At 38.3% G+C, this 23,798-nt stretch overlaps 1 protein-coding gene across 3 annotated transcripts in view; it reads right to left on the reverse strand.

Moving 5' to 3' along the window:
* VWA8 (von Willebrand factor A domain containing 8) overlaps positions 1 to 23,798 on the reverse strand; it is a 334,690-nt gene that overhangs the window by 128,857 nt on the left and 182,035 nt on the right. For all 3 annotated transcript variants that reach the window (XM_029936673.1, XM_029936672.1, XM_029936671.1), the window contains 4 exons: positions 23,527 to 23,678; positions 9,144 to 9,252; positions 7,262 to 7,400; positions 5,478 to 5,677 (listed from right to left, as the gene is read on the reverse strand). In XM_029936673.1, coding sequence (XP_029792533.1) covers positions 5,478 to 5,677; positions 7,262 to 7,400; positions 9,144 to 9,252; positions 23,527 to 23,678 — 600 coding nt within the window. The remainder of the gene's footprint in view (positions 1 to 5,477; positions 5,678 to 7,261; positions 7,401 to 9,143; positions 9,253 to 23,526; positions 23,679 to 23,798) is intronic.

Consider the following 23,798-nt stretch of genomic DNA (forward strand, 5'->3'; position numbering starts at 1 on the left):
TAGCAGTTTGGGATATTAATTTTTCTAAGCAAATTTCTAAAAATAATGTTTGATTCTGAAATACAATCAAGCAGAATAAGCAGATGATTAAACAGATATGATTAAGCAGAAAAATAAGTATGGTTTTGCATTTTTCTTCCTTTTTAGGGTCTAATACTTATATACTCATAACTTGGCATAAGCGAGTTGAAAAACTGTACCTTTCTGAATGAGACAGCATACATGTATTTGCAGCCTCTGTTGTATTTAGAATTAGTTTTAGAAGCAATTGGCAACATGAAGGAGTTCTGTTGCTCCATCCTTTTGGATTTTAATGGTTTCCTTCTGTACATGACTAATGATATATTCTGTCTGAGTTTAAAAATAGGATTTTGCGTCACATATGAGCACATGTAACTGTGGCTTTAGCTCCTTTAAGGGGGGCTGGGAGAAGAAGTAAGTGAGCAATTTTATGTGTTTGTATCTGACTGGGAGAAAAGTAACCTCTGGATGACCTCAATGTCCTAAAGTCTGAAATTCTAAACTTTGTACAGATGTAATAAGTAATCTCATGGCAGGAGAGGGGGAAGGGTGGAGGGTCTTTATTTTTAGGCATGGCAAAGTTTCCCTTTCCTCACTTAAGGTTTTATTTTAGCAAGGAAGCTTTGAACAATTTCTTTAACCAGGGAAATGCATCCATAGCAAGCTTTACCAAGACAAGGGATAGTGGAAGTGGAACTGATTAATGCCAGGGCTTCTCGGCAGTTTGTGAGCTCTGCTCTCAGTGAAGGCAGGATGCGGAAGAGGGAATTGATGGCAGTGCACGCATCTGTCATTCGATTAGCATTATTTATCATTGGTTAAATTTTTATAGACGCATGCTGTTCGTTTGAAACTAAAGTGGTCTTACCTCCTAACAGGGTCTTTTTCTTCTTCTTCTTCTTTTTAAATATAATTTACTATCAAATTGGCTTACATACAACACCCAGTGCTCATCCCAAGTGTTTTCCCCTAACAGGGTCTTAACATAAAATAGACGGCTAAGATCCCCTCTTTGGGAAAAGAAGAGGCAATTCAGAGGATACAGTCTAAGTATTCCTACAAGCTATGCATGCCTGTTCAGGGTGCTGAGGGAGTTTTCTAGATAACTGCTCAGGCTGTGGTCAAAAGGACAAGTCACAATGCCAGGAGATGAAGTGCTGGCCACGGCAGGTAAGCAGCTGTTTACACTGAACAGAGTATTAATCATCAATGTTGCCAAATATTTGGATTTTGCTAAGAATCTAAAAATCTAGTACTTTCCAAGAATTGGTGTATGTAAAGTTGGAAGTTAATTTGACAGCTGAAAATTTGGCAGGATTGTTTGAATAAATACTTCAAATTTAGATACTTATTCAAATTTGATTGGATTACTGAATTAAATATCACCAAGAAAGCTTGTGCTTTTTATTTTTTATGAAAGATTCTTCTCATTGTAGAAATTAATTCAATGCCACTGCTATTTTATTAGAAACCTATAATACAAGGGAGTCTGGGGGGCTCAGTCGGTTAAGCATCCACCTCTTGGTTTTGGCTCAGGTCATGATCTCATGATTTGTGTGTTCAAGCCTGACATAAGGCTCTTCTGCACTGACAGTGCAGAGACTGCTTGGGATTCTCTTGCTGCCCCTCCTCACTCATGCGCTTTCTCTCTCTCTCTCTAAAAATAAATAAACTTGAAAAAAAAAGAACCTATGAAGCAAAACCCTTCCTTGTGATGGATGAAACTTTTGTAAGCAATATGTGGATATTTATAAACTCTGCTTGTAGGAGAAAGTGAAAATGAAAAAAAAGTGAAAATCTGAAAAAACTTGACTCAGATTTTATGATAATTATTTATACAAGGCCTAACGTTAAAGTTGACGTGTTTACTCAGTGAAACACTGACATGCTACTTTTGCAACATTTCCTCTTGATTAGACACAGTCTAGAAGTATTGTTTCTTGGTAACACTTTGTTCTCCTAGTGACTTTAAATACTTGTAAATAGCAACACTGCATTTCTTTAATATTTTCCTATTATGAATGCTTTTCAATTTTTCACACATTCTTTTCCCCAAGTAACTGTAGTGAGTGAGAAGGTGGATGGAGTTTAATTCTGGTGGGGCCAATCCAGTCCTGTTTGAATCTCAGTTCTTTCATGTATCCACTGGCAGGTTATCTAAACTCTCTGAGCCTCCATTCTCACACACGTAAATCTGGCTAACTGCTACCTCGGTGGGCTGCTGGAAGAGCGGCATGGGATGATGTCTGTAATCTTTTATTTGGCACATTGCCGGCATTTAATAATTGCTCCTTCTGTTTGCAAGTTTCATCAATTAGCCTTGTGGGATACCACACCCCCTGCCCTGTCCACCTACTTCACTGGCCACTCATCTTCAGTCCTCTTGGCTGATTCTCCTGTACCTCCCTAATGTCTCAGTATTTCATTGCCCCAGGGCTTGGGCTTCTCTACCCACACTCACTCCCTTGGTCACCTCTTTCAGCCTCATGGTTTTCAATAACATGTATATGCCAAGACTCCCAAATGTTCTGATCTCTCCTCTGAACTCCAGGCTCATCTACTGGGATGTCAACAGGCATCTTACATTTAATCAAAGGTCTACTCTCTCCCAAATTAATTCCTCATTGCAGTTGATGGCGACTCTATCCTTTCAGTTGTTCATGCCCTAGACCTTGAAGTTGCTCTACCCTCTCTCACCCCATGCATCTGATCTGTTAGGAAATTCTGTTGGCTCTACTTTCAAAATATATCCAGAATCCACTGTTAGTACAACCTCCATCCTCTAAACTGCAATTACCTCTTGCTGAATCACTGCAAAAATTTCTTTACTAGTCTCTTTCATTCTGCCTTAGTGCCACTATTTGCCGCAGAGGAGCCAAAGAAATTCTTTAAATATGTAAGCCAGGTCATGCTCCTCCCCTGCTTGAAATGCTCTAACACCTTCCTCTTCCCCCCACAGTCAGGGCCTAGGATACTACAGTGGTCTACAAGACTCTGCACAGTCTGCTTCCCCACCCCTACACCATGCCCCTGCTCCAACCCGCCCAGTCACCATAATCTCACCTCCTCATCCTCTCCCCCTGGCTCAATCTTCCCCATCCCACTTCTTTAAAGATGGAACAAAAGCATGTTCCAGCCTCTGCGTCTGTATTTTAGATATCTGTTCCCCTCCCCCCGAGATGTTCTTCAAGTCTTTGCTTCAGTGTCCTCTCCTCAGGCAATCCCTGCCCATCCCCCCTACTTTAAATGGCGATCTTCCTCCCAGCCTTCTATATTACTCTCCCTTGCTTCTCCTCTTCTAACTTGAGATAGAATTTATTTCTTTTGCTTATTTTCTGTCTTCCTGTACCACAATGTAAGCTTTCCAGGACAAAAATTACTGTTGTTTTGTTTGCTGTAGCATCCCCAGTAATAGGCACATGATATAATTTGTTGAATGAATATGCTCGGTATGGTATTTGGTAGATACTAGGTGGGTAATACGTATGCAAAAACATTACACTCCTTTCTATTGGTATTGTACAGATTAACTTAGACCTTTAAAATTCTCACTTACTGAAACACAGCTTGCTTTTTTTAAAAATGTTTTTTCTTTATTTTTGAGAGACAGAAAGAGACAGCATGAGCAGGGGAGGGTCAGAGAGAGAGGGAGACACAGAATCTGAAGGAGGCTCCAGGCTCTGAGCTAGCTATTAGCACAGAACCCAATGTGGGGCTTGAACCCACGAACTGTGAGATCATGACCTGAACCAAAGCTGTAAGCTGGATGCTTAACCAATTGAGCCATCCAGGCGCTCCCACAGCCTGCTTTTTGATCTATACCTTCTATTTGGAATGTTTACTTTTTTAACAAATGTAATGTTTTTTTATTATTTATTTATTTGATATTTTATTTATTTTTAATATAATTTATTGCCAAATTGGAACACCCAGTGCTCATCCCAACTGGCTCCTCAATGCCCATCACCCACTTTCTCCTCTTCCCCAACCTCCATCAACTCTGTTTGTTCTCAGTATTTAAGAGTCTTTTATGGTTTGCTTCCCTTCCTCTCCGTAACTTTCCTTTTCCCTGTTCCCCTCCCCAATGGTGCTCTGTGGATCTCAAGATCCACATAAGAGTGAAAACCTATGGTATGTGTCTTTATCTGACTGACTTATTTCACTTAGCATGACACCCTCCAGTTCCATCCACATTGTTGCAAATGGCCAGATTTCATTCTTTCTCATTGCCAGGTAGTATTCCATTGTATATACATATTTTGAGAGATAGAGACAGAACACGAGCAGGGAGGGACAGAGAAAGAGAGGGAGATGCAGAATCCGAACAGGCTCCAGGCTCTGAGGTGTCAGCACAGATCTCCACCTGGGGCTTGAACCCACGAAATGTGAGATCATGGCCTGAGCTGAAGTCAGACACTTAATTGACTGAACAACTCAGGTGCTCAGGCGCCCCTTGGAATTATTTTAAGTTTGACTCTAAATGCCTTTACTTTTCATTAGTGCTGTCTTACACTAGTAGTGATGGTTAGAACTTGAGCTTCATTACATAACAAAGGAGTTCAGTATAGTCTTCAGTGAACTGAAGGTTTACGTCCTCTCAAAATTCATATGTTGAAATCTGAAACCCTGATGTACTAGGAGGTAGGGGGTTTATGGGAGGTGATTAGGTCATTAGGGTAGAGTCCTCCTGAATGAGTCAGTGGTCTCATATATGAGACACCAACGCAATCCCTTATTTCTATCACATGAGGTTACAGCGAACAGACAGCTGTCTAGCAAGTGAGTTCCCACCAGGCACCAGATACAGATTTGCTCGTTCTTGATTTTGGACATCCCAGCCTCCAGAACTATGAGAAACAAATTTCTGTTGTTTATAAGCTACCTAGTCTATGCTAACTGTGTTATAGTAGACTGAACTTACTAAGACAAGTCGATTCACTATATTTTTGTGCCTGTGTCTACATTAAGAATGTCATTCAGGTTTCAAATAAAATGTCACCTCCTAAGGGGAGCATCCCTTCATACCGTTGCTTCCACCTTCCACTTCCTCCTACTCCACCCCTATCTTTCCCTAGGACATTAGCTTGTTTCTATACAGCACTTACCACTGCCTGAAATTAGCATATTTATCTGTTGGCTTACTTTGTTGTCTATCTCCCCAAAGAGAATGCAAGCTTCACAACAAAGAATTATCCCGCCTCAAATGTCATTAGTGCTGAGGTTGAGAAACCCTAACTTACAGGCTTCCAGAATTACAGGTCATGCTGAAGTCTCTGTAGAGAGGAAGATATTATTAGCCTGCCTTTACAGTAGTGACCAAACAGAGCGTTGATCCCTCCTTGATCTTTATGAAAGCACATATTTTCACTTGGAGGTTGCGAATCACCTTCACCTTTTTCTTCACACAGCCTAGTCGTGGCATAATTGTACCATGTGAGTAGCCCAGGGTGCCTTACCTGCTGCTCGTGGAGAATCAGTTGACCCTTGAGGGGATTTCCCAGTGGTGCCACTGTCACAAATGGGTGCCAAACTCTACTGGCCATTCTTGGGAAGATGTCAGAGAAGTCCACCATGTAGCCACTTTTCCCCATCGTATTCAGAAAGTATAAGGTGATGGGGTTGCATGCAACTACATAGAGGGTATTTTCCTCATTTTCTGTAACGACAAAAAGGTGTTAACTTTGTGATCCACAGTGGCTTTTCTGACTGGCCAAGATGTCCAGTGAAGCCTGAATCATGAGACTGAGCACACAGTTGGAAATCTGCAGGTGATCTGTAGATAGATTGATTAGGATATACATAAATTATGTATAATATATAAATTCACCTTGATTCCAACCCCCCAAAATGCTCTTTTCTCCCACAAATACAGAAGAGGTATAAAAACAAAGAAATAAAAAAACAATAAAAATTCTAGTTTGCATATGTGAACTATACTGAAACAGAGAGTTCAATTATAGAAGAGGCAGCATTATTTTTATGGGCCAAGTCTGACTGACAACGGCTGCCCGGAATGCAGCTCTGAGAACCTTGAGGCCAGGACAAGGTTTAACCAGAAAAGCGCTCCTGGCTAGCGATGCCTTTCACTGGTGTGGGGCAGAAGATCACAGTATATTTATTTCCGATCCCAAAAGATGAGACAAGGACCTAAGTTCAAACTTTATCCATAAAATCCATATTTATTCTCTACAAGTGATTGTAAAACATCTTGATAAAAGCACCAGTCTGTTACCAAAAAACCCTCTGGGGTATGTGTATGCATGTGTGTGTGTGTGTGTGTGTGTGTATGTGTGTGTGTGTGTGTATTAAAACAAGTTATTCCCTCATGTTTACTTACTTTGAAGGGGAGGGGGAGGAGCAGAGAGAGATGAAGAGAGAGAATCCCAAGCAGGCTCCGCACTGTCAGCACAGAGCCAGATGTGGGGCTTGAACTCATAAATCCTGAGATCATGACCTGAGCTGAAACTGAGTCAGACCCTTAACTGACTGAGCCACCCAGGCTCTCCAAAACCCTGTATATTTTTAAAGCACACATTTTTATTCCACAAAGCTGCTTTGGGGAATAAATAATATTCATAGAACTTACATGAACAAAAACTTGCTTCTTAATTTTCCCGTCAACAGTCCCCAGCCTAGGCAAGTTAGACTCTCTCCCTTTCTTTCCCTTTCCTCTGTCATCACCTCTGTTTAATAGGACCTTAGGAATTGCCTTCGATTGAAAGCTTCTGCCAAAAAGTACCCAGGGCATCCTGTATGAGTCAGTAGGAAATGGCAACAGTCCAGAAATGTAGATGCCAAAAATTCACATCCTTTATTTGCCATTCTTTACAATAAATGTAATGACTACAAAGCACTCCAACTGTGCTTTGGTGGTTCACACCATCATCAAACTGGAATCCCAGCCCCCAAATCCAATGTTTCTCTTTTTCTTGTCCCTTCTATTTTTAGTACACGCCTGGGTGTGTTTAGCTTTGTGCTACAATTGTAATGAGAAACAGACATACGCATACAAACTTAGCAGTGCTTCTGTGGATCCCACAATAGTTATTTTGTTAGGTTGTTATAGGAAATTAGTTCTAAATTACACGTAATCACTACCCAATCCAAAATGACACAGTTACTGAGTCCATCATAGACTTTTTGATGTCTAGAGATTCTTTTAATCCCTCTTTAAAAACAAAGTCAGTACAGGAAGGAAATATCAAAAGAGTAAATGGATAAAAAAAATAAATGGATATACCATGTGATGTAGCAATGTCACAGATTAAGTTAATTTCATCCAATGGTAATTTGCAGGAGGCATATTCTTCAGTGAAGGTTTGGGACCTTTCTTCATATCTTTCTATTGGATACTCTTGTATGTTTATAAGTGCTGGACCCTAGAATAAAGTAGTTGTCTGAGTTAAGGAATTTGGGTAGTTAACCAAGATGTAGAAAAACTAAAGTTCTTCTAAAATATAACATTTAAATTCAAATACTCAACATCTTGATATACTTCTTATTTCACTGACTGTGGTACCTATAATGATAATAATAACATATACTCACATTTATAAATGCTTTCATTTGTACTATCTTAATTTCTCACTTTCTTTCCTTTTACTCACAAGATACACCAGATGTAAAACCCCATAGGATTTCTGATTACTTTATTCCTTCCTAAACAATGGTCAAGTTTTGAATTCCAAATACTGGGACCCAGGGCTGTCCAAACTAGGAAAATAATCTGTAAATGCATGAATCAGGGTCTGGTACAGTTTCATTGTAAAGAATGATTATTATATCATTATGTAGAATATAATGGCCAAACTTCAGTCTAAAAAATAAAAAATGACATTTGAGCTTGCTGCTAACCACTACTGTTATTTACAAAAGGTAGAGTATTATACACATAGTGAAACTTATTCAATATAAACAGCAGAGGATCTAATTTAATACTATGATTGATATTAGGGCTGGTACTTAGAGAAAAGAATGATATAGAAAAATTATACAGATGTAACTACACTTTCAATATTCCCATGCCATACAGTTCTTCTTTTTTTAAAGTTTATTTACTTATTAAGAGAGAAAGAAAGAGTCAGAGAGAAACAGAGAGAGCGTGCGTGCATAGTAGGGGATGGGTACAGAGAGAGGGAGAGAGAAAATCCCTAACAGGCTCCATGCTGTCAGCAGGAACTGCGAGATCATGACCTGAGCTGAAATCCAGAACTGAATGCTTAACTGACTGAGGCACCCAGGTGCCCCCAGTGTTTAATTAATTAAAAATGCCTGGGTTAGATGGTGACTGTTGTGACATCCTTGCCACCCTCCATCCTGCCCCTTTCTATCTAGTCTGCATCTCGGGAGCTAGAGATCTAAAAACAACATTCCTCAAACTCCCTTGCAGTAGGGGTTCTGGATATGATTTTGGTTCTCCCAGTTAAATGCACTTAAATGGCCCACAGGTCAAGTCCTACCCACTGCCTGCTTTTGTAAATAAAATTTTACTACAACGCAGCCACATTCACCTGTTCACCTATTACCTTCGGCTGCTTTTGTGCTACCACAGTGAAGTAGAGTCGCTGCAGCAGAACCTGTATGGCCTGAAGCATTAACCAGCTGGCCCTTTACAGAAAGTTTGCTGATCCTGCTTTGCCATGTCGCTACCAGCAGCAAGGATGGTAGGACACACTGAACTTGAACTAAAAGTCAAGTGGCAGCCCCTTGACTTGTTTCTTCTGTCCTTCCCAATGATATTATAAGCACCCAATTCCCTACAGTAAATCCCTTTCTGCTTGAATACCTCTAGGAGCTTCTGTTGTAAGTAATGACTGATACTCCTTTCCTTTGCCTTGTTACATGAAAACAAGGATCATGGAGTAACTCTTTTAGGAGGACACACAGCATGACTGACTCTAATGCATATTGGCTCTTAGGAATTCTAGTCATTGGCAATTACCTACACTTACTTACTACAATGACCACAGAGGCCAGACTGGCTTGAGAGTTAGAGCAGAAGCGAAGTCTCAAATAACCTCAGAATAAGTCATTTTTGAGATCGTATGGATTTTTTCCACCCAGGGAACATATAGGAAAATCTGTAACATTCATTATTTGAATGGAGAAATAATGGTATCAACCTTGACATCTATATGATGAGTTTCTGCTGGACACAACAGTTTTTGCCTTCCATTTCTTGACTGACCAAACGTCCAGTAGCCCATAAACGTCTTCTCTGGCAGAGGCAATCTGTCAAGGATGATTTGAAACGTCAACATTTGTTTCCAAGTCATAGAAAAAAAACCCAAACCATCTATTATACAAATGAATTTGAAGAATGTTTTACTTAGAAGTGAATTATATTTTATTTTATTAAAAGACAGTCTATAATACAACATTTGGAAAATACCTTAAGAAGATTTTGCTTTTGTCATTTGTGATGACATGGATGGAGCTAGAAAGCATAATGCTGATCGAAATAAGTCAGTAAGAGAAAGACAGATACCATATGATTTCACTCATATGTGGGATTTAATAAACAAAACAATCAAAGGGAAAAAGCAGAGAGAGAGAGAGAAAGAGAGAGAGATCAAGAAACAGATTCTGAATTATAAAGAACAAGCTGACGGTTACCAGAGGGAAGGTGGGTGGGGGGATGGGTTAAACAGGTGATGGGGATTAAGGCGTGCACTTGTCATGATGAGCGCAGGGCGATGTATGGAACTGCTGAATCACTATACTGTGCACATGAAACCAATACAACACTGTATGTTAACTAACTAGAATTAAAATAAAAACTTTAAAAAAATGATTTCACATTTCTGAAACTCAGAAGGTAAGGTCCTGTTTGGTTTTTATCTTAATGATAAACATAATTAAGGTTTGCATATTTTTTCCTTGAATTGGTAAAATACTTAGCAATTTAACATCTTAGGTCTTAGCAGAGTATAGGAAGGATTTAAAGAAAAAATGAAGCAATCCATCCACATTTTTAGTCTATTTTTTTAAGTTTATTTATTTATTTTGAGAGAGAAAGATAGCATGCAACAGGGGAAGGGCAGAGAGAGAGAGAGATGAAAAGAGAGACAGAATCTCAAGCAGGTCTATCAGAGCAGAACCTAATGCAGGGCTCGAACTCATGCACCAGGGGATCATGACCTGAGCTGAATCAAGAGTCAGACGCCACCCAGGTGCCTCTGGGCTATTCTTTTAAATCTGGACTCAAATAGGGGCGCCTGGGTGGCTCAGTTGGTTAAGTGTCCAGCTTCGGCTCAGGTCATAATCTCACGGTTTGTGGGTTCAAGCCCCGTGTCGGGCTCTGTGCTGACAGTTCAGAGCCTGGAGGCTGCTTCAGATTCTGTGTGTCCCTCTCTCTCTGCCCCTCCCTTGCTCATGATCTGTCTCCCTCTCTCTCAAAAATAAATAAAACATAAAAAAGATTTTTAAAAACCCCTTCAAATCTGGAATCAAATAATAAATAGCAGACAAACTACAAATCACGTATTTGTAAGTTGTACAGGGCAAGTTCCAAATAGTTTAGCTCTTCAAGCTGTTTTTTTGTAGTTTGAATTGAAGTATAATATACATACAGAAATGTTCACATAAATGTGTCACTTAGCCCTGAACACACTGTGTATCCAGGTCGTTACCTCCACCAAGGGAGTTACTGTCCTGATGCTAATGGAATTATTCTGTGTTTTGATTCCTTTTTATTTAAAGTGTCTTTTAAATAATTTGTCAAAATATGGCAACGCTAAACTATAAAACCATAGACAAACTTTTTTAAATAAAACCTTTACAATTTAATCATACTAACTTTTCTTCAAACCTTAAAAAACAAACCATTAATCTGTCATTTAATTTATTATCAGTTTCTTATACTACGGTAAGGAAAAAGGCAAAAAAATGATTCACAGTTAAAAAGTCACTTAAAAATAATGCATGTATGACTATAAATTGAAATGCGTGCTCAGAATGAGTTTGATAATCATTAAAAGTATAGATTTATATTTAGAAACTATTTTATTTTCAATAAAATACACACTATTTCCATACGCATAATAAGACCATGGAAGGCTCAGATAGCATTTGCATAAAATAACAGAACCAAGCATTCTGATGGAATATGCTTTTTGTCCCTTTGAAATGCTAATATTTAACACACACACAATAAATTTAAAAGAAATTGACAGTGAAATCTTCTAATTCATATGGCATAAATTTCTCAAAAGGAGATAAGTGCTTATTTAACTGTCATCTCAAGTAACATTTTAAGTGCCTTGACAATTATCCTGATTGCTTACCCACTTCCCTGTTTTTACTAGAAATGAGGTAAGAGGAGCACTGAGTCACAAGATTTACGGTTATTGTGTTCTCTATTTTATTAAAATTTTTTTATGTTTATTTTTTGAGAGCCAGAGAGCAAAAGAGCAAGCTGGGGAGGGGCAGAGGAAAAGGGAGAGAAATCCAAGCAGGCTCCATACTGTCAGCAAAGCCCAACATGGGGCTTGAACTCCCAAACTGTAAGATGACCTGAGCCAAAAATAAGAGTCAAATGCTTAACTGATAAGCCACCCTGTGGCTCCCGTGTTCTCTCTTTTAAATGCAATAAAAACAAATTTCTGTGTCAAAGGGGTAGCTCTCGAAAACATCTAGAGAGAGACTAGAATCTCTCTCTTCTTGTTTAGGGAACAAACAGTATTCTTCACTGGCTTTTGGCAGTTCACTAAAGGAGAATTAGATTTTCAAATAGAGAAGGAGAAAACAAAGGAAGGCCACACCTAATTTCCCTCTGACCTAGAAGACTTTGTGTAACAAAATGCAGGAAACCTGAGTTCTAGTTCTAGTTCTTTTATCAATCAGCTCTACAAACTCGGGAAGGGAAAAGTCAGCTAACTGCTCTGAGTGCTAATTTCTTCCTCTATGAAATGAAGGGCATGGTCTACAAGGTTCCTTACAGTTGAGGAGTCTCAGATGATCACTGGAGTGAGAAGAGGGAAGACTCTGTACTAGATTCAATAGTCTTGAATGACTTTCGTACTCCAAAGTGAAAAGTAATCAGAAAGAAAATCCCTGTACCTACCAATAGGCTCAGTGGCCCCACAGACAGGTGTGCTTTATTAAAGCTTATAAAAAGAGTCTCTAACCACATCACCAAATTAGCTCCTTGGAGACAACAGAAAAAGTTACCCATCTTCAGATCTAACTAGAAGTGGATAAGTGCTTTAAAAAACGATCCTTGGTTGACAGATTGCTATCTACCCTAAAAAATGGACCTAAAATATCCTTTAATCATCTCACAAAAAATACAGATGCTTAAAAAACACTTCATTTGAGAAAAAGTAATTTTATTCAACCTCCAGTTTGTATGGACAATTTTCTGGGATATTCATGAAATCTGGGTTGAACTTACAAACTCATTCTAAATAACACAGAAATTACAGGCTGCCTATTTCCATCTAAATACAGCACCAACTGTTTGGTTGGCAGGGTAAGAGAAGGCCCTTCAGGTACCCCATATAGAAACTATTCTGGAACCACCTAACAAGAGTGCTAATGACGTAGCAGCTCTAACGGAAAGACACATGTGGGGTGTTCTGGAGTTGTACAACACACTGACTCCATCTTGCTCCTTGGGAACACAAAGTGTTGTTCTAAGACTTTTCCTGTGGGCCCCAGACTGGCCACTGAGGTAAACCAAAAGTCCCTCATTTATTTTTCATGACAAAGTCCTCCTAGTAAGCTGTGGAAAAATCTGACTATTACTAACTCTTTCCCCTTCAATAAGTTAGTAGCCAGGGGAAAGGGGAAGCATTGTATTTGGGTGTATAAGCAAGCTTTGGAATTAGAAGAAACATAATCAACATTAATTTGGACCTAACTCTAAACTGGTTATTACCAGTTAACAGAAATCCCTATATTTCATTACTGAAATTTGTCATCCAACTCTAACTACACTGATTTGACAGAAATAACAGTGATATTTTCCATGATTTTAAGATCCTGACACTTGTATTATTTAACTAGGTTAAAGTCTTAGCTGGAATGATGTCTGGATTTGATTTGAAGAGGGAGAAGGATGAACTTAAGGCCTATAAATAGCATTACTTTTTATCTTCAATGTCACTCATGAGTCTATGTTTTTTAAAACAATGAAGTATTTCAATTCATATGTTGTGATGTTTCTTAATCCCTTATTAAAGGTCTGGAAGTAAAAGTTTTAACTAAAAGAAAGGTGAATACCAAAATTATGACTCAGATCAAATTAAAGTACTTGGGCAAGTTGCAGAAAGAAAAAAAAATTTTTTTTCTAAGCATGCATACAATTCATAACATGATGCATATGGACACCAAAGCCGAGTAATACAGTCTGAATGACATGGGAGCGATTTGTCTAAGATTGTTTCCATAAAGAGGTGAGCTGGAGTTTTGAAGAGTATGTTCTGGCAAATTTCTTCCTTCTCTGAACATTTGCCAATTCTATTTCTGGAGTCGGAAAGAAACACATGAAAAATATTTGGATCTTTCTAGGGGCATTATGCAATTAAAAGTTGTTGACGTACCTATTATCAACAATTCCTAAAATATCTCCTTACTACAAGAACTACTGATATTCACGGGAATAGTGGGACCTCTCAGGGTAGTTCGCCAACTTTCAAAACTTCATCAATTACTACTGTCTTGGAAAAGAAAAAGAACAATTCTGATTTTAGCAGTCCTCACTCACTCCTAATGTTTTAAATTTAACCTCTGGTAAAAATTAGGTTCGACTGTCCAGTTGAATTTACTAGAGCCTTTTATAGAATAACCCTGACAAATATTTCCATGTTTGGCTCTTAGGCCTTCCTCTTACTCTTCAGCCAACTTAGGTCTTAGCCACCTTGAATTGCTCCTTGCTCTTGAACATGCCATGCATTTTCCTGCTCCCAAGAGGCCATTACCTCTGCCCAGAATTCCTCTCTGTTACTGTCTCTTTGATGAACTCCTTCTCATTCTTAAGGCTTAATTCAAACATCACTTCCCCTTGCATCTCTTGCCCATATTTCTTTCTGGGCAGAATGAATCTCTTGTTCTAGGTTTTATGGAAATTTGCACATTTGGAATTCTTAGAAACTCTTAGGTTACAGTTTTGTAGAAATTTGCTATTTTCAAGTTTAAGGCCTGACAGAGAATAAAGTTTTAGAGGGCAAAGTCAGAAGTGAGTCTCTTGCAAATGTTTATATATAAACAGTTTTAGCATACTTAAAAAGAGAAGATAGAAAAGACCCTCAAAACACTTTATATTAGTGATAATGGATACTACTATTCTCAGTTACCCTCCTTTGTTTGCTAGAAACTTCTGAATCTCCCTTCCCTATAATCTCACATGTCGCTGGTAAATTAATTTTGTTTCACTGCAAGTGATGTGCTTTTCCTTTCTTTGCGTGGCTCTGCATTAGACATGATGGCTTTTACGTTATAGCTTAGATGTATGCACCTTTACCACCCAGGTCCCACTGAGGCCACAGAAATGACTAATTTGGATGCATGAGATGGATAAAGATTTGGGGAACCCCACTATTACTGGCTGACAACTCTCAAATATGCTTACCAAGATCCAAAATGACACTGTGTTGTCTTAGAGCTGGTGCCTAGCGTTACTCTGAGCTAAAGCTGATATTGTCTGCTTGCTCCACACATCTCTGGCTTTCCTCCTTCTCACAGAAGTTGCCTGAGTACAGTTCTGGGGCCTGGCTTTCCTTTCTCTCCTCTTCCATGAAATTTTACTGCAAAAACTTCTGCCATCTGCTTTACCAACCACATCTGAGTATTTTCTAGCCTTAAGTTCTTCCCTTTTCTAGTTATCCACATCAAGAATGATGACTGGGGTTGAGTCTTGTTGGAAACTTGACCCCCCCGCCCCAGCTCCTCCACTGTCGTACCATAAACAAGAAACCTCTGTTATTTCTGACAAAAAAGACTTGGAGGATGAGACAACCCTACTGTGAATATAGCAATTTGAATATAACATTGCATAGCAAGCTTGGTAGTTTCCATATTTCCCCCTAAGACTGTTAACTCATCGAGGGTAAGGCTTGCGTCTTACGTGAATCCTTGATTCTCTGGCACTCAGAACCCATCAGTTCTGGCACTGAAATCTCTCTGGCTCGTGGGCCTCCTTTCCTTTCCACTGCCACTAGCAGGGTCCCCCTGACTGTCACTCAGATCACTGCATGACAGGCCTTCCTGCCACCAGCTTCACTGTCTTTCAAACCAAAAGAAATCTTTCGAGATAATGAATTTAACCATACTACTCTCAGGCTCAAAATCCTTCTGGGATTCCCTCTGACTCTTCTCTCCCATTTCAGCCTCATCATAGGGCATGCCCTCACTTAACCCTTTGTTTTAGTCACCAAACCACTAGCAGTTTCCAAAATGCACCATGGCCTCTTAAAAGTGTCTCTGCTTGCAAGGTTTTCTTCTCCTTTATTTGCCCTTTAAGCACTCAGCTGGTTATCCTCCCTGACTCTCCCCCAAGGGCAGAAGGCAGCAAGGTTACCTACCTTTCGGATTCTCTCTAATGTGGTTCTAATACAACACAAGTCACTCTTTACTTGGGTGCGTCCTCGATTCAACTGTGACCTCCTTGAAGGTAGATGTAAAGCCTTCACCTTTATACTTCTGACTCTCTACCTAGTGTTTACCACATAAATGCTCAACAGTGTTTGTTGAGTGAATGCCTGGCTGCATTAGAACTGTCAACACCTTCACTTACCTACTTGTCTCTCATCTCAGTGGCAAGTTGCAAACCATCACAGCATTCATTGCATCCTGACAACATTACCCTAATAAATGATCCACTTTGCAGGTGGATTTGGAAGAGTTAGTTATAGGTGGAGACTGGGGATGTCTACGTAGCCAAGTGACAGATCTCACTTACAAATGGTTAAGGGAATCCAAGGATAATTCTGTGAGATTGTTCAAGATGAGGATGATAGCTCTCGACAATTTGTATATATAGATTGATTATATTTTAAAATTTTCTGCACCTTCAGAAAGGAATAAAAGCAAATGAAATGGCTGTGAAGCTACTTTATAACACACCAAGAGAATATAGGGCAAAGGCTATGAAACTATAAAATCCAATACCATCTTTCTGCTTGTAACAGTTCTGAGATGTCATTATGTAAATCTTACTATTTTTAAAAACTAAGAACTCTTTTATGAAATAGAAGTAAATTATCATGCAGAGTGAAATTGCATACCTTACAACTCCATGATCAGCACTGTGTACTCATTTGTAAAAACCAAGATATAAAAAGAAAATTATAGCATATGATTGTTTTAAAAATGGAAGGAGAATCACAAAACTTTAAGAGAGTCTTAATGTGATAAACAGTAAACTAACAATTATTCCTAGTTTCAAACATAAACCTAGTGAAGTTACTTCCAAGAGAGGCCCAGATGGAAAGTTCTCATCGATGTCTCTGGTGCCCCATAGCTGGTCACGGTGAGAGCGGAAGCCATTGCTATTGATGTTCCAATTACACAGAATACGTCTTTAACATAGAAAACCAATTCTAGAGAAATACTCCTTAAAGACATTCAATATAGATGAAGCTGTTCTGTCTGAAAATACACATAACTATCTTTGCTTTTGCTGCTTGAAAAGTGCTTTCCTCATGTGATATGTTTATGTTGATGTCTACCAATGTATAAATTTACTTATACTGTGTTGAAATGCAATAGCAATGCCTGGTTGGGCACCTAGGTGGCTCAGTTGGTTAGGTGTCTGACTCTTAGTTTTGGCCCAGGTCATGATCTCACAGTTTTTGAATTCGAGCCCCACATTGGGTTCTGCGCTGAGTGTGGATCCTGCTTGGGACTCTCTCTTTCACTTCCCTTCCCCTGCTCATGTGCTCACTCTCTCTCTCAAAATAAATAAAGAAACTATTAAAAAAAAAAAAAAGAAAGAAATACCTGGTTAACATGATTCTCTTTTGCCATTGGTAAGGGTGCCAGTGCTCCACCCTTAGAACAGGCATTGCGGTGTGGTGTGAGCTTTGCTGTATCAGAGGAGAAGACCCCAAATATAGCCACTTCTGGACAGACCTTTACTTCATCATTTTATTTTATTTAAATAAGAAAACAAAATGAAAAATTCCAGTGCCCAGATAGTTGGTGGACACTTAAAAAATAAAATATAGAAAATAAAAACACATTGAAAGAGCACAGAAAGTAGGGCTTCCTTTCTCTACTCCAGGGCTTCTCTCAAAGGCAACTACTATCAACAGATAAGATACCATTGTATTTTTAAATTGTTTAAAATGTGAGCCTATTTAAGAAGTTTAATAAAAATATTGGCCAATATGCCTTATTAATTCAAAGTTACTTTATTTTGCCTAAAAATTTTTAAGCATTTGAAAGCAGAGAGAGAATACAGAGATGTCAATAGGACATCAGAAGAGTAATTAAAGACTCCAGCAGAGTTTCTTCATCAGCTATGAGACACTTTTTAAAAAATAATGCTTTTAAGTTTATTTATTTATTCTGAGAGAGACAGAGGGAGCATGAGCAGGGGAGGAGCAGAGTGAGACAGACAGAGAGAGAGAGGGAGAGAGAAAGAGAGAGAGAGAGAGAGGGAGGGAGAATCCCACGCAGGCTCTGCAGGGTCAGCATAGCGCCTGATGTGGGGCTTGAACTCATGGAACTGAGATGGTCACCTGAGCCTGAAGCCAAATCAAGAGTTGAATGCTTAACCAATTAAGCCACCCAGGTGCCCCAACTATGGGACACGTCTTAAATGTAGTCATGCATAACACTTTTAGGATGGCAGTCTCTCTGGCAACAGCATTTTTGTACATCTGAAAAGGGTAATGATATTTGAACACATATAAAGACAGAGGTGTTGATATGAATGTCTTTATTCTCTACGAGAATATCTTATATGCTTTATGAATCTGTTCATTAATGTTAAAAATAAATGAATAAGTAAGCCTAAAGTTTCAAGAAACAAAAAGAATGGAGAAAGAGTGCGGTTGTGTGAGGAGTGTCATATATGCTCCAATCTAATTAATTACAGATACACAGTTGACCCTTGAATAACACGGGTCTGAAATGTGTGGGTCCGACTTACATGCAGATTTGTTTTCAATAAATACAGTAAGTGCAGTGCTATAAATGTATTTTCTCTTCCTTATGAGTTTAAGAACATTTTTTCTCTAGCTTACTTTATTGTGAAAATATAGTAATAATACATATAGCACACAAAATATGTGTTAATCAACTGTTTATGTTACTGGTAAGTCTTATGGTCAACAGTAGGCTGCTAGTAGTCAAGTTTTGAGGGGAGTAAAAGTTATTTGTGGATTCTTGGGTCCACAAATCCCCATATTGTTCGAGAGTCAACTGTATTTCTTTTCAATAAACTTGGGAATAAATTCTTTTAAAAAGAACCTCCTTTCAGGGAAATGTCTCTTTAATTAAGAAAAAACCAAAAACTCAGGGGCTTCTCAGTGGCTCAGTCAGTTGAGTGTCTGACTTCAGCTCAGGTCATAATCTCATGGTTCATGGGTTCGAGCCCCATGTCAGGCTCTGTGCTGACAGCTCAGAGCCTGGAGCTTGCGTTGGATTCTGTGTCGCCCTCCTTCTCTGCCCCTCCCCCACTCACACTCTGTCTCTCTCTCTCCTACAAACATAAATAAAGATTTAAAAAAACTACCTATAATTTGTATATAAATCTTTTTATTTTAGTCTTCATATTACAGCTTTACTCCTGATTTGCTTTCTTTTCTTTTTAATATTTATTTATTTTTGAGAGAAAGAGAGAGAGAGAGAGAGAGAGACAGACAGACAGACAGACAGAGCATGAAGCAGGCTCTAGACCCCAAGCTATCGGCACAGAGCCCGATGTGGGGCTTGAATCCATGAACCATGAGAAAATGATCTGAGCTGAAGTTGGACACTTAACCAACTGAGCCACTCAAGTGCCCCTTCACTCCCAGCCAATTAGCTTTCTAATCTTAGAAAAGTGACATAACTTTTCTGTGTCTCAAATTCCTCATATACAAAATGTAATACTAATATTATTATGTATACATAAAACATTACATATGATGGGTTTGTTATGAAGATTATTTAAATTCATGTAAAAAGAGTGCTTGGGAATGTGCTAGGCATGTACTTATCTGTAAGTTGCTGTATTACCATCATCATTATTGTTATTAGTTAAGATGTTTAGAGGTAGAGTATATTCAGTTGTAAATTTATAAAATGACAATTCTCTCATCTTAAGAAATGTCAAATTGAAAGTGGCATATAAATTTAAGATGAAATATTGTATGTCATTTAAAATTATGTTACAAAAAATAAGATTTTTTCTCCCTTTAAAACAAAGGTTTCCCCAGCATATTAGAGTTCATAAAGTACTCTGAAACACACTTTTAAATTTAGAAGAATTAATACCCTAGCTGCATGTTTACTGTCAAATAAAAGAAACTTCAGAATTAAAAGCTCATTTTAGGGAAAAACAAGAAAAGTTTGCTTTGAATTTTATTATCTACCTCTACTATAGTAGATAATCAATATGCCTTTGGTCAGATGTTTGGACCTAATTATGTGTGTATGCACTTATTACCCGCCCCATGACATTTGAAACTCAAAAGCTCAGATTATTTTTTTTTTAGGAGTTCGGATTTTAACCCCAATATCCTATCTTTGCCTAAATTTCCCCCAGTGTGCCTCTTTATTCGGCAGTGTTTGCCATCTCTTTGGCCTATCCTACCTCGTGTATTAGAAATGTAAAAGGGAACAGTAAAAAAGAATCTCAGGAAGAACCAGTGGGAAGAGGCCAAAGTAGGGTGGGAGTCTAGGTGGCCAATTCTGATCTCAGTAGTAAAAACTGGGACTATATTGTATATCAGGAAGAAGAGATGCATTATGGCATGCCCAAGCTACGTAAAATAACCACCTGGTAAGACTCAGCCTAAAAGTAGTGGGTTTAGCAAATGTTTAGTCAAGAAGACAAGACATATTCAGCTCATAATATGACAGTGGGCCTTTTAAGAATGTCCAGAGCCCTAGAAGATAGGTACCACCACTGCACTCTGTTTATTTTTTTATTTATTTTTTTTTAACATTTATTTATTTTTGAAAGACAGAGAGAGACAGATCATGAGCAGGGGAGGGCAGAGAGAGAAGGACACACAGAATTGGAAGCAGGCTCCAGGCTCTGAGCTGTCAGCACAGAGCCTGATGCAGGGCTCAAACCCATGAACTGTGAGATCGTGACCTGAGCTGAAGTCGATGCTCAACCGACTGAGCCACCCAGGCATCCCACCACTGCACTCTTTAGGAGAACAAAGGGGAGGTGACAGCATCTCTTCTGGGAGCTCACTAAAGATCACTAATTGGACATCACCAAACAGCCAAATTATATTCTGATTTCAGCTGAGGAAGAAGGTGCTATAGAAGACTATACAAACAGTGGTCTGGTGTCATCTCTGCCCATGTGAAAACTTCCTTCTGCAATGTCTGCCATACCTCTCTTTCACTTATATACAGTGGATGGCCAATTATCATCTTGAATGTGAATATGAACACCCTATTCTGGACTCAATGGAATTGTGGCCCTAACCAATAAACACTATGATTGGATTAGAGAACAAGAAAATTAAGAGGCTGTAGCAAGAAATTGTTATTCAGGGCAAAAGGATGTTAACAATAAGTAAAACAGTTTGTCTTTCTTTCTTAGGAACAGAAACTACTGAGGAGCTTCTTCACTGACACAGTATATACGCAGAGATGGGCAGGAGCTGGGGCAGCCTGAAAAACGGGTTTAGCAAAACATCTAGTGAAGTATGAGCTTTAGCAAAAGGTCTAGTGAATTAGTATGGGATGTCTAGAAAAGTCAAAGCAAATCATAAGACTGCATGGGGACAACTTTAAATCTTTAGAGGTCTATGTGATTACTATTTACAGTGTGTCACTCTAAGGAGAAAAAAGAAAATGTTAGCATCATGCCTTTCTTATTTGTTTTTGTTTTTGCAAGGAGAGAAGATTAAGATTACATTAAAATGCAAAGGATGTTAGAATAGGAAGGAATCTGATTAATAAAGTTGGCCTTATTAACTTTATGAAAAGGACCCTATATTCTAGCCTCACTAGGATAGTCCTATTTTACATTTCTTTTTACAGAATTATCATTAACAGCACCCCCTTCCATTGTTAAACATGTACTAATTAGATAGGTTACATGGTTATGCTGTCTATAATAAAATGCCCTCATTTTACCAAGAGGCTAAAAAGCTGTTTCTCCATCACTGACCAAGCACACAGGTTAAATATGTAACTGTTGACCTCCCAGGCCATTGATTCGTCACTTTACCATGCTATCCTGTCAAAGTACAGGTCGACTGTTCTGTAGAAACAGAGGTATGGAAGCTGTGGATTTCACTTAGAGGGCCACAATAGGACATAACCACTTTAGAGCTGCCGGAGTCATCGGAATTTACCAACATGGAAACAATGCTGTGAATGTGCAAACTGTGGTCTACTGTTATCTCCACCCCAAGGAAAACTCCACTCACCCTCCACACCTATGTGTCTACTATAGCGACATGCAGTGGGTGGACAGCTAGTTGTTTCCGTCCCCATCTTAGGCATAAGTGTGACCATCTCATTTCTAGGCTCAATGTACTGTTTCCACTCACAAGTACTAGAGTTGGAATTACCTTGCCATGAAGATTTTTTTCAGTTTAGAAGTGAGAACTATAATGCATAAGTTAAATCATTTTATCTGCCTTCCTTAGAATCTTAAAATGCCAACCATTTCCTTTTGATTGGTCTTACCAACTGATGGGTATTTTAATTTTTATTTCAAGTTGTGCAAGCATACAAAAGATGTTATTTTTAAATCATAAGGCTGGTTTCCATGAAGCCAGAACTCGATAGAAATTTGTTAGCAGTAATAAAACCCATCTTATTTCCAATTGAAAATAAAGATATAGTTTATAAAAAGGAAGTAAAACACATGAGCGCTTACAGAGCTTTGCATATTAAAGATAATTTCCCGAACTCTCTAATATAGAAGGTATGCTATTAGCAAACTAGGTTCAAAATTCCTATGAACACTGCTAATCAATCTGTAAAACAGTAGTTTAGAGAAAATTGTTTGTATTGGAAACTGACACCAAAACACTCTTTAAAAAAAAAATTTACTCATCCCTTAATATTATAAACCAATACACTGATAAATTCAGACAAAACTACATCTTGTACTGTTACTACAAAAGGGAAATATTTGTTTCTCTTTAGAATCCTTGAAGAAACTGTTAAAGCTTTAACCATTTATTTTTATTGGCATATATTCCAACAAGTTTTTTTTTTTTTTTACTGTTTTATTTATTTTTGATACAGAGAGACACAGAGCATGAGAGGGGGAGGGGCAGAGAGAGAAGGAGACACAGAACCGGAAGCAGGCTCCAGGCTGTGAGCTAGCTGTCAGCACAGAGCCTGACATGGGGCTCGAACCCACAAACGTGAGATCTGACCTGAGCCGAAGCCGGAGCCTTAACCGACTGAGCCACCCAGGCGCCCCCCAACAAGTTTTTATAATAACTTCAAAGAATAAATAAATAAGGATGATATATAAACTTAGGATATATATGTACATATGTGTGGTATACAGTTGGACTAATCATCAACTTATATTTAACAATTTTTTTCTAAGGAGGTAGAGAGTGCATCGTATATGAGACTAAATTTAAATAATAATTTAAAAGTAATTATTGTCCCTTGAGAATTATGGTAATTGACTATCTTTTTTTATAGACAAAGGTAGCATTAAATGCATGATCAATTAAGTGATACACATCTAGAACTGTTTTCTAGTGAATTTTCACTGACTTAATTGCTAGTAAACTATATGAACTATCCTTCTGATAAATAACATATGTGCAAGATTCTCTAAGTTTGAATATGCAGCCTACAATTTAAAAAATAAAAGGCAATTGGTCTACATGAAACAAACCTACTTGTTTTCACTACCTCTTTTATCCACTGAGCTGAAATAAGTAATCAACATTCTCTTAAGTTAATATGATTATAAGTTTAGAAAACTATCATAACAGGAAAATATATGATGACACAAATAAGAGCATCTTAATTAACTACATATTATAACTTTAAGTAGTTTCCATGTTTGCCCAATGATTTTGCACTAGACTAGGAAACAATGAGAGTCATAGTAATTCAACAAAAGGACAGAGACTTTTAAAGAAACAAATATTTCCCTTTATTTGATTACATTACATCTACTCATGGGACATTTGAAGTAATTGAAATTCTCAATTTACAGGTCTATAAATAATGCTATTTAACTGAAATCCAGCCAGCAAATAGCAACACATATTTGAAAAGTTTACTCATGGAAGTTCCACACCAGGTCAGTTTAGCAGCATGTAACATTAGATTCAGAATTATTGCCATTCAAGAATCAGAACAGTAACCCTCAAGAGTATTATAGCAATAATTAGTTTGCCTTACTCCTTTGCCAGATGCACATTGGTCGGTTTTGCTCCAATAGGTATCCCGTATTTGTGCAAAGTGTTAATCAAAATTTCCCTCATGTCGTTGTTGTAGGAATCAAAGTCAAACACATTCCTAACCACACTGGCGAGACCTTCAGTGGGAAATTTCTGTATTAAAAAAAATTCCCTTATTACACATGTGATAAAATATACAGTATTATAAAATTTCTAAAACTGATAGAACAATAATGATCAAATAAACTTTAGCAGGTATTTACTAGCCTGGTC

Source organism: Suricata suricatta, chromosome 4 (genome assembly GCF_006229205.1).
Source record: "Suricata suricatta isolate VVHF042 chromosome 4, meerkat_22Aug2017_6uvM2_HiC, whole genome shotgun sequence".
NCBI lineage: Eukaryota > Metazoa > Chordata > Mammalia > Carnivora > Herpestidae > Suricata > Suricata suricatta.